At 53.3% G+C, this 12,347-nt stretch overlaps 1 protein-coding gene across 2 annotated transcripts in view; it reads right to left on the reverse strand.

Annotated features, from left to right (window-relative positions):
- The window catches only part of SH2D3C (SH2 domain containing 3C), a 363,972-nt gene that overhangs the window by 56,185 nt on the left and 295,440 nt on the right, over window positions 1-12,347 (reverse strand). For both annotated transcript variants that reach the window (XM_085614137.1, XM_085614136.1), the window contains one exon: window positions 1,979-2,094. In XM_085614137.1, coding sequence (XP_085470263.1) covers window positions 1,979-2,094 — 116 coding nt within the window. The remainder of the gene's footprint in view (window positions 1-1,978; window positions 2,095-12,347) is intronic.

Raw genomic sequence — 12,347 nt, forward strand, 5'->3', positions numbered from 1 at the left:
TGTTTCTTGGGCTGAGGGGGGAGTTGTACACACGGTACGTTGACCATGTGGGATGTCCTCCTCTTGGTCACATTCGAATTCTGAGATGGCGACCGGCTCCTGCTCCGCCTCTGTTCCCATGGCCTAGCCGGCCTCTTCGTCTGACTGATGACCGAAGATGTCTGGAATGGAGCTTGTGTGCTGGCTCTGCATGTTGTGATGTCGAGTCCGACGGTCGCAAAGTGTTTTCTTAGAGCGTAAAGCCTGGCACGCATTGCAGTCTTGTTCTCTGTGTTCGGGGGACAAACACAGATTACACACTTCATGTGAATCGGTGCGCGGGTATTTCGCGTGGCACCGAGGGCAGAGTTTAAAGGGAGTTTGTTCCATCGACTGCAGGTCGACCCGACGGCCTTCCACAAACTTCCCGTTTGAAAGATTATTTTAAGTAATTACGATACACAATAGGGAGACGTGATCGAAAACAATACCACCAAAGGTGAGTATCTTGTGCACCGAGGGAAATTGGAGAAACGGTGTCGAACCGGAGCGCAACGATAGACGTCCGAACCCGATGGCGGAAAAAAACAATCTAACAATGCAGTCGATGCCCATGCGCACAATCACCGAAAGGAAGAGTCACCTACCTTGTGACTGGAAAGACTTCTTCGAAGAGAAACAAAGTCTAAACAGCCGGTCCCAACACTAGATGGCGATCTATGCACAGCATATGATTTACAGCTCATGTGCCTCGAACAAGTCCCCTCCCGTAGATATATGGATCGACATCGTCTCTGCATTAAACTGCAAACTATCCATCCCTCACTCTGTCAAATCTCTGGGGATTACACTGGACATGAGAGAGCTTATCAATGACTCTGCTAAAGGTACCTTCTACACATTGAAACACCTTAAAAAAGTCAAACCCCTCACCCCCATTGAAGACCTAAAGACTGTTGTGCAATCCTTAGTCCTCTCCAGGCGGGAGTACAGTAACGCAACAGTCACGGGCACCCCAAAAATTCACCTAGCCCCTTTGAAAGCTACACTCCTCGCAGCAGCTACACTACTGTCGGGGCAGAGTCGCTTTGAGCACACCACTCCGACTCTCTAGAAACTCAACTGGCCACCAACGAGGCAAGACGTATATTCAAAACTGCCTGCACAAGCCACAAAGCTCTCTACACGGAAACACCTGCCTAACTTGCAAACAAACTATCAAAAGACGGACAAAAGAGATCTCTTGAAATCTCTAACAGTCTACTCCTGATTACAGCCAAATTTAAGAAAGGAAAATCTTGCACCCGCTCCTTCTCCAGGAACGCTTCCAGAATCTGGAACGCGCTGCCGCAGGATCTATCTGACAGTCAATCATTCTCCCACTTCAGGAAGAAACTTAAACTTCCTCTTCTCAATAAATACCTTAATTAGCCCCCAAAGCCATCTGACCGGACTGATGGTCCTACCTCACATCCTCCAAACAAATCTGAGCACCACTACCTCTGGGAACACAGTGCCTCTACTATCTCCACCCTCGTAACTACCACCATAAACTACCTCAAATCCATGTTGTTTTCATATCCTACTGCCTATCGTATACTTCTTTTATATACTGTAACTAGATATTTTTATTTACTCTATATGCAACTCTTGTAATTACTGCTGTTTTAACTCTGTAAAGTGCCCTGATACCCTCGGGTCAAGCTCACGCTACACAAAGCTCAATAAATAAATGTTGGCCTTGCCTGCAGATGAGCGGTTCATTCATATCACAGCCATATCGCTGACCTACAGTTTCACTGTTGCCCATGACAGCTTTGCTCACAGCTATGTCGGCTCATCTACACTTATGTCGGCCTCACATTTGCAGATGTCGGCTTTGCTCACCTACAGCCATGTCAAAACCTCAAGGTTGAGGGTGTTGGCTTTGCTCACAGCTATTCCGACTCACCTACAGCCGCGGCAGCCTCACGGTTGCCCATGGTGCCTTTACACCTACCGTTCAAGGAGGTCAAGCCGGAGCTGTTGTCCATGTGGCAGCGTCAGCAGCTCCATGCCCGAGTCCACTCCCATGAGCATCTGCATCTCCTTGGTAACGCCCAGTATCCTAGCAACCTGCCAACAAAAGGAGATGGATACGAGTCCCACTGATGGCTGAAAGGAAGGTGGGGGTACGGAGGGGACCAGCAGCGTCATGGAGGGATCCCTACAATGTTTCAGGAAGCCGGTCACCGGAATGCTCGCCACAAGCCACTGCCCATCACTTGCTATAGCACAATTTGACCACATCAGGAAGCCCCTCGCCCCACCTAGGAACCCTAACTCTCCTCGAACACCCCACTAGCTGCTACACATAAATCCGCCCTCTGACTTCCACACGGGAAAGGGGGCTCACCACCTCACCCCATAACATCATGGAGTAAATTACCCCTTCCCCACAACAGCACCCACTCACTCACTATGCTATCTGTAAACCCCAACACATACCCTCTTCAGCCAAACCCCCGGATTCACAAATAAAAGGCCTCAATATCACTTCAGTCCTCTAAAAACATAGGCAGGAAGGAACCCTTCATGCCCCCCACACACAGCTTTTAGATGACAGCCCCCACCCGCCAACTGAATTAGGCATTCCTTTGCCTGCACCACCCTCAGCCCTCCCGACCCCCATGAGGACACCAGTTATACAGTGCTGAGCTTTACATTTCTAATTATCTGGCCCTTTATTCTATGTAGGTCATTAAACAAAAGAAGACTGCAACTCCCAGAAGGCACTCGTTTTCTTAAAACTTAGCCCAAGTCTGGAAACCTTGTGTTCAAGTGACACAGAACCTAGGGTAGCCCCACCCCCACCAGCTCAATTAACGAGTCCTTCCCACCTGAGGATGGCATACCTTCACCTCACCCCACACTCACCCTAAACCCATCATCACTGTGGGTGTCTTTCTTGGGATTATGGGCAGTCAGAGGTTAGTGGCTGCATCCTCTGACGATCCTGCCTCCCTCCCTTCATGCACGTGACTCCTTCAGGATAGCAAGGACGAGCTTTTGAGCCTTACTACAGGAGGGGCAGAATCCATGTATTACACTGAATAACGCAAATGTCCAGTCAGCCTTTTACCTCATGAAATGAAAGGGTCTTCAAAAACAGTCCACTTAAGTATAGGATACACAGAGAAGACCCAAGATCTAGCACCATGAGGGTCCAAGTTCCAGCCTCAATGAGCTTTGAAGTCCCCACACACGAGGCACAGTTCACATGGAGTCCTACCCTATGGCCAGTGATACTCTATGGATTCTAAGGTCGATGGGACTTTGGCTTCACAAGACCATCCAGCGCCACTCTCACCTTCATGGGTGTGTGGACTTGGGACCTCTTGCTTCTGTTGTCGGGTGTCGGGTGCTTGGCAGCGGTCCCTCTGGTTCTCCATGGGTGTGTGGACTTGGGACCTCTTGCTTCTGTTGTCAGGGTGTTTGGCCGAGGTCTCTCTGGTTCTCCGTGGGTGGGTGGACTTGGGACCTCTTGCTTCTGTTGTCGGGTGTCGGGTGCTTGGCAGCGGTCCCTCTGGTTCTCCATGGGTGTGTGGACTTGGGACCTCTTGCTTCTGTTGCGGGGGTGCTTGGCCAAGGTCTCTCTAGTTCTCCATGCGTGTGTGGATTTGGGACCTCATGCTTCTGTTGTCGGGGTACTTGGCCGAGGTCCCTCTGGTTCTCCATGGGTGTGTGGACTTGGGACGTCTTGCTTCTGTTGTCGGATGACGGGTGCTTGGCCGCGGTCCCTCTGGTTCTCCATGGGTGTGTGGACTTGGGACCTCTTGCTTCTGTTGCGGGGGTGCTTGGCTGAGGTCCCTCTGGTTCTCCATGGGTGTGTGGACTTTGGACCGCTTGCTTCTGTTGTCGGGGTGCTTGGCCGAGGTCCCTCTGGTTCTCCATGGGTGTGTGGACTTGGGACCTCTTGCTTCTGTTGTCGGGTGTCGGGTGCTTGGCAGCGGTCCCTCTGGTTCTCCATGGGTGTGTGGACTTGGGACCTCTTGCTTCTGATGTCGGGGTGCTTGGCCGAGGTCCCTCTGGTTCTCCATGGGTGTGTTTACTTGGGACCTTTTGCTTCTGTTGTCGGGTGTCGGGTGCTTGGCCGAGATCTCTCTGGTTCTCCATGGGTGTGTGGACTTAGGACCTCTTGCATCTGTTGTCGGGGTGCTTGTCCGAGGTCCCTCTGGTTCTCCATGGGTGTGTGGACTTGGGACCTCTTGCTTCTGTTGTCGGGGTGCTTGGCCAAGGTCCCTCTGGTTCTCTGTGGGTGTGTGGACCTGGGACCTCTTGCTTTTGTTGCGGGGGTGCTTGGCCGAGGTGCCTCTGGTTCTCCATGGGTGTGTGGACTTGGGACCTCTTGCTTCTGTTGCAGGGGTGCTTGGCCGAGGTTCCTCTGGTTCTCCATGGGTGTGTGGACTTGGGACCTCTTGCCTCTGTTGTCGGGTGTCGGGTGCTTGGCAGCGGTCCCTCTGGTTCTCCATGGGTGTGTGGACTTGGGACCTCTTGCTTCTGTTGCGGGGTGCTTGGCCAAGGTCTCTCTAGTTCTCCATGGGTGTGTGGATTTGGGGCCTCTTGCTTCTGTTGTCGGGGTGCTTGGCCGAGGTCTCTCTGGTTCTCCATGGGTGAGTGGACTTGGGACCTCTTGCTTCTGTTGTCCGGTGTCGGGTGCTTGGCAGCAGTCCCTCTGGTTCTCCATGGGTGTGTGGATTTGGGACCTCTTCCTTCTGTTGTCAGGGTGTTTGGCCGAGGTATCTCTGGTTCTCTGTGGGTGTGTGGACTTGGGACCTCTTGCTTCTGTTGTCGGGTGTCGGGTGCTTGGCAGTGGTCCCTCTGGTTCTCTCTGGGTGTGTGGACTTGGGACCTCTTGCTTCTGTTGCGGGTGTGCTTGGCCAAGGTCTCTCTAGTTCTCCATGGGTGTGTGGATTTGGGGCCTCTTGCTTCTGTTGTCGGGGTGCTTGGCCGAGGTCTCTCTGGTTCTCCGTGGGTGTGTGGACTTGGGACCTCATGCTTCTGTTGTCGGGGTACTTGGCCGAGGTCCCTCTGGTTCTCCATGGGTGTGTGGACTTGGGACCTCTTGCTTCTGTTGTCGGATGTCGGGTGCTTGGCCGCGGTCCCTCTGGTTCTCCATGGGTGTGTGGACTTGGGACCTCTTGCTTCTGTTGCGGGGGTGCTTGGCCGAGGTCCCTCTGGTTCTCCATGGGTGTGTGCACTTTGGACCGCTTGCTTCTGTTGTCGGGGTGCTTGGCCGAGGTCCCTCTGGTTCTCCATGGGTGTGTGGACTTGGGACCTCTTGCTTCTGTTGTCGGGTGTCGGGTGCTTGGCAGCGGTCCCTCTGGTTCTCCATGGGTGTGTGGACTTGGGACCTCTTGCTTCTGTTGTCGGGGTGCTTGGCCGAGGTCCCTCAGGTTCTCCATGGCATGTGTTTACTTGGGACCTCTTGCTTCTGTTGTCGGGTGTCGGGTGCTTGGCCGAGATCTCTCTGGTTCTCCATGGGTGTGTGGACTTGGGACCTCTTGCATCTGTTGTCGGGGTGCTTGGCCGAGGTCCCTCTGGTTCTCCATGGGTGTGTGGACTTGGGACCTCTTGCTTCTGTTGCGGGGGTGCTTGGCCGAGGTTCCTCTGGTTCTCCATGGGTGTGTGAACTTGGGACCTCTTGCTTCTGTTGTCGGGGTGCTTGGCCGAGGTCCCTCTGGTTCTCCATGGGTGTGTGGACTTGGGACCTCTTGCTTCTGTTGTCGGGTGTCGGGTGCTTGGCCGAGGTCTCTCTGGTTCTCCATGGGTGTGTGGACTTGGGACTTCTTGCTTCTGTTGTCGGGGTGCTTGGCCACGGTCTTTCTGGTTCTCCATTGGTGTGTGGACTTGGGACCTCTTGTTTCTGTTGTCGGGGTGCTTGGCTGAGGTCCCTCTGGTTCTCCATGGGTGTGTGGACTTGAGACCTCTTGCTTCTGTTGTCTGGGTGCTTGGCCGTGGTCTCTCTGGTTCCCCTACATGGTAGCTGCTAGTCTAACGTGAAATTTGTGTGGCTAGAGTGATTTTCTCACTTTGATATTTGTTTTGATTGCTCAGTGGATTTTCTAAAGGTCTCAGGGTTGTTCTGGAAGACAGAGGGTAAAGCCCCTAAATTCTCCAGGAGGGTTCACGTTTGTCATGGCATTTGACCGCTTTGACCTCAGGCTTGGCTCTGCCAGTGTCATCACACTCAAACTAAATCTGCTTGAATTGGTGCTTGGATGTGGCTCGCTTTCCTTGAGCCAGAGAGTCCACAAGTTGGTAGCCTGATTATCTGAAATAATCTGTTGAATATTTTTATTTGCTGCTCTGGTGTCCTCGGGTTCTCCTCCCTTTCAGTACAAGTTGGGCTGATTCAGTAAAATGTGCAGCTGGCTTGTTCCCTGACCACATACCTTGAGATATATTTACCCTTCCTCAGGTTTCCTGCTGGATTTGTGGGAGTCATTTATTATCATTACTCATGGAGTCTTCCAGGACATCGAAGAACTAAAAAAACCTGCCTCGAAGAGCATTTCAAACAAATAGCTTCTTCATTCACCCCCAAATCTTACTGTACCAAAAAGCACCGTGGACGACCTAAAAAGACCCTTCATGCAGCCCTCGCCTCAAAGACCATTGCAAAACCAAGAACCTCCCTCGCACAACGAAGCCAGCCCGCTCCCAGGAACGCCCTCACACAATGAATCCAGCCTGCTCCCAGAACCTCCCTCACACAACAAACCCAGCCCGCACCCAGAACCCCCCTCACACAATGAATCCAGCCCGCTCCCAGAACCTCCCTCACACAACAAACCCAGCCCGCTACCAGAACCTCCCTCAGACAATGAACCCAGCCCGCTCTCAGAACCTCCCTCAGACAATGAACCCAGCCCGCTCCCAGAACCTCCCTCACTCAATGAACCCAGCCCGCTCCCAGAACCTCCCTCACACAATGAACCCAGCCCGCTCCCAGAACCTCCCTCACACAATGAACCCAGCCCGCTCCCAGAACGTTCCTCACTCAATGAAACCAGCCCGCTCCCAGAACCTCTCTCACACAGTGTGACCAGCCCGCTCCGAGAACCTCCCTCACAGAGTGAACCCAGCCCGCTCCCAGAACCTCCCTCACGCAGTGAACCCAGCCCGCTCCCAGAACCTTCCTCACACAATGAACTCAGCCCACTCTTAGGACCTCCCTCACACAATGAACCCAGCCTGCTCCTAGAACCTTCCTCACACAATGAACTCAGCCCACTCTTAGGACCTCCCTCACACAATGAACCCAGCCCGCTCCCAGAACCTCCCTCACACAATGAACCCAGCCCGCTCCCAGAGCCTGCCTCACACAATGAAGCCAGCTCGCTCCCAGAACCTTCCTCACACAATGAAGCCAGTCCGCTCCCAGAGCCTGCCTCACACAAAAAACCCAGGCCGTTCCCAGAGCTGGCCTCACACAGTGAACCCTTCCCGCTCCCAGGACCTCCCTCACACAATGAACCCAGCCCGCTCCCAGAACCTCCCTCGCACAATAAACCCAGCCCACTCCCAGAACCTCCCTCACACAATAAACCCAGCCCACTCCCAGAACCTCCCTCACTCAATGAACCCAGCCTGCTCCCAGGACCTCCCTCACACAATGAAGCCAGCCCGCTCCCAGAACCTTCCTCACACAATAAACCCAGCCCGCTCCCAGGACCTCCCTCACACAATGAACCCAGCCCGCTCCCAGAACCTCCCTCACACAATGAACCCAGCCCACTCTTAGGACCTCCCTCACACAATGAACCCAGCCCGCTCTTAGGACCTCCCTCACACAATGAACCCAGCCTGATCCCAGGACCTCCCTCACACAATGAACCCAGCCCGCTCCCAGGACCTCCCTCACACAATGAACCCAGCCCGCTTCCAGAACCTCCCTCACTCAATGAACCCAGCCCGCTCCCAGAACCTTCCTCACACAATGAAGCCAGCCCGCTCCCAGGACCTCCCTCACACAATGAACCCAGCCCGCTCCCAGAACCTCCCTCACACAATGAACCCAGCCCGCTCCCAGAAACTCCCTCACACAATGAAGCCAGCCTGCTCCCAGAACCTCCCTCACACAATGAACCCCGGCTCGCTCCCAGAACCTCCCTCACACAATAAACCCAGCCCACTCCCAGAACCTCCCTCACTCAATGAACCCAGCCCGCTCCCAGGACCTCCCTCACACAATGAACCCAGCCCGCTCCCAGAACCTCCCTCACACAAGAAACCCAGCCCACTCCCAGAACCTCCCTCACACAATGAACCCAGCCCGCTCCCAGAACCTCCCTCACACAATGAACCCAGCCCGCTCCCAGAACCTCCCTCACACAATGAAGCCAGCCCGCTCCCAGAACCTCCCTCACACAATGAACCCCGGCTTGCTCCCAGAACCTCCCTCACACAATAAACCCAGCCCACTCCCAGAACCTCCCTCACTCAATGAACCCAGCCCGCTCCCAGGACCTCCCTCACACAATGAACCCAGCCCGCTCCCAGAACCTCCCTCACACAATGAACCCAGCCCACTCTTAGGATCTCCCTCACACAATGAACCCAGCCCGCTCCTAGAACCTTCCTCACAGTGTGCCCAGCCCGCTCCCAGAACCTCCCTCACACAGTGAACCCAGCCTGTTCCCAGAACCTCCCTCACGCAGTGAACCCAGCCCGCTCCCAGAACCTCCCTCACACAATGAACTCAGCCCACTCTTAGGACCTCCCTCACACAATGAACCCAGCCCGCTCCCAGGACCTCCCTCACACAATGAAGTCAGCCCGCTCCCAGAACCTTCCTCACACAATGAACCCAGCCCGCTCCCAGGACCTCCCTCACACAATGAACCCAGCCCGCTTCCAGAGCCTCCCTCACTCAATGAACCCAGCCCGCTCCCAGGACCTCCCTCACACAATGAACCCAGCCCGCTCCCAGAACCTCCCTCACACAATAAACCCAGCCCACTCCCAGAACCTCCCTCACTCAATGAACCCAGCCCGCTCCCAGGACCTCCCTCACACAATGAACCCAGCCCGCTCCCAGAACCTCCCTCACACAATAAACCCAGCCCACTCCCAGAACCTCCCTCACACAATAAACCCAGCCCGCTCCCAGAACCTCCCTCACTCAATGAACCCAGCCCACTTCCAGGACCTCCCTCACACAATGAACCCAGCCCGCTCCCAGAACCTCCCTCACACAATGAACCCAGCCCACTCTTAGGACCTCCCTCACACAATGAACCCAGCCCGCTCCTAGAACCTTCCTCACACAGTGTGCCCAGCCCGCTCCCAGAACCTCCCTCACACAGTGAACCCAGCCTGCTCCCAGAACCTCCCTCACGCACTGAACCCAGCCCGCTCCCAGAACCTCCCTCACACAATGAACTCAGCCCACTCTTAGGACCTCCCTCACACAATGAACCCAGCCCGCTCCCAGGACCTCCCTCACACAATGAAGTCAGCCCGCTCCCAGAACCTTCCTCACACAATGAACCCAGCCCGCTCCCAGGACCTCCCTCACACAATGAACCCAGCCCGCTTCCAGAACCTCCCTCACTCAATGAACCCAGCCCGCTCCCAGGTCCTCCCTCACACAATGAAGCCAGCCTGCTCCCAGAACCTCCCTCACACAATGAACCCAGCCCGCTCCCAGAACCTCCCTCACACAATGAACCCAGCCCGCTCCCAGAACCTCCCTCACACAATGAAGCCAGCCCGCTCCCAGAACCTCCCTCACACAATGAACCCTGGCTCGCTCCCAGAACCTCCCTCACACAATAAACCCAGCCCACTCCCAGAACCTCCCTCACTCAATGAACCCAGCCCGCTCCCAGGACCTCCCTCACACAATGAACCCAGCCTGCTCCCAGAACCTCCCTCACACAATAAACCCAGCCCACTCCCAGAACCTCCCTCACTCAATGAACCCAGCCCGCTCCCAGGACCTCCCTCACACAATGAACCCAGCCCGCTCCCAGAACCTCCCTCACACAATGAACCCAGCCCGCTCCCAGAACCTCCCTCACACAATGAAGCCAGCCTGCTCCCAGAACCTCCCTCACACAATGAACCCCGGCTTGCTCCCAGAACCTCCCTCACACAATAAACCCAGCCCACTCCCAGAACCTCCCTCACTCAATGAACCCAGCCCGCTCCCAGGACCTCCCTCACACAATGAACCCAGCCCGCTCCCAGAACCTCCCTCACACAATAAACCCAGCCCACTCCCAGAACCTCCCTCACTCAATGAACCCAGCCCGCTCCCAGGACCTCCCTCACACAATGAACCCAGCCCGCTGCCAGAACCTCCCTCACACAATGAACCCAGCCCGCTTCCAGAACCTCCCTCACACAATGAACCCAGCCCGCTCCCAGAACCTCCCTCACACAATGAACCCAGCCTGCTCCCAGGACCTCCCTCACACAATAAACCCAGCCCGCTCCCAGAACCTCCCTCACACAACAAACCCAGTCTTCTCCCAGGTCACTAGGGAAGCGGAAAGCTTTCTACCCTACACAACCTGGGAACCTCCATGATTTTTATATTAATTTGATAAAAATCCTTTGCCAAACACAAATACATCCAAGGATATAGGGGATGCAAAACGACTCTTGCTCTGTCCCCCAAAACTATACTGAGTTAGCTTCAAGAAAATTGTAGAATACAGATCACTCATCTGCCAACCGACCCATCTCCAAATAATTTTGGAAAATTAAAACCCTTTTCCCACAACCACTTCCATGGTCTGTGGGATGGACCACAAGCCCTCTTCATTAACCCCGAACTGAAACCTCAAAGGATATTAGGGGACAAAGTACCCTCTTTATTCGACCCAGGCATCTTGAAGCACCCTGGAGAATGAAGAACCAAACATATCCAATCCAGCACCCCAAAAAACATTGGGGGAGCAAATATCCCTCTTCATGAAACATAAGCAATGGCCTGCAAGGACAATAGGGAACCAAGAATTCTGAGGACTATCCCTGCTACATTATAGTACATCAGAGAACCACGAAACCTTAAGATTCACTCAGCTGCATCAAAGGATATCAGAGAACGGAGAAACCACATGTCAGCTCAGTCAATAGAGATTGGGAACCAAGAAACCTCAAGACTCTCCCAACTACGTCAGAAGACATTAGGAACCAAGAAACCTCAAGACTCTCCCTACTACGTCAAAAGACATTAGGAACCGAGAGACCTCAAGACTCTCCCAACTACGTCAGAAGACATTAGGAACCAAGAAACCTCATGACTCTCCCAACTACGTCAGAAGACATTAGGAACCAAGAAACCTCAAGACTCTCCCAACTACGTCAAAAGACATTAGGAACCGAGAGACCTCAAGACTCTCCCAACTACGTCAGAAGACATTAGGAACCAAGAAACCTCATGACTCTCCCAACTACGTCAAAAACTATTAGGAACCGAGAAACCTCATGACTCTCCCAACTACGTCAAAGGACATTGGGAAACAAGAAACTTCATGACTCTCTGAACTACATCAAAGGACATTGGGAAACAAGAAACTTCATGACTCTCTGAACTACATCAAAGGACATCGAAAACCAAGAAACTTCATGACAGTCCCAACTACATCAAAGAACATAGGGAACCAAGAAACCCCATGACCCAGTTAGCTGCGTCAATGGACATTGGGAACTAAGAAACCTCATGACTGTCCCAACTACATCAAAGGACATCGGGAACCAAGAAACATCTGGACCCTGCTTATAAGTGGGCTGGTAAATTCTGAACTGTGTGTCAACCCCTGTTTAAGCACTGTTCGGAAGTACGAGTTTGGCTATATTTAAGAAATCCAATCATTATTGGATGTGTTAAATACCTCAACTGTTGTTAAATGTCAGCAGGTTAACCCTGATGTTGGACAGTATTTACTGTACCATGCAGATTTTAGTGCTTTAAACACCAAAATGGAAAATGTTACTTACCCAGTAAGCATCTGTTCTTGGCATGTAGAGCTGTAGATTCACATGCTTTGCATACTCTTGCCATCTAATATTGGGTCCAGATGTTTGCAAGTTATTTTTCTTCGAAGAAGTCTTTCCAGTCATGAGGTAAGGAGACTCCTCCTTTCGGTGATAGTGCACGTGGGTATCGACTCCATTGTTAGATTGTTTTCCTGCAGAGGGTGAGAACGGAGGGGCATATTATCAAGGACGGCGTTATAAATTATTGCCGGTTTAGCGGCAGAAAACTGCCGCTAAAGCGGCGATAATGGGCTTGATAATATGCCCTTGAGAATTCCAATAGAAGTTCATGTTCTGGTGTGAACATGGGCTTCTATTGGAATTACTGCTAAACC

Source organism: Triturus cristatus, chromosome 1_2, assembly GCF_964204655.1.
Source record: "Triturus cristatus chromosome 1_2, aTriCri1.1, whole genome shotgun sequence".
NCBI classification, from domain to species: Eukaryota; Metazoa; Chordata; class Amphibia; order Caudata; family Salamandridae; genus Triturus; species Triturus cristatus.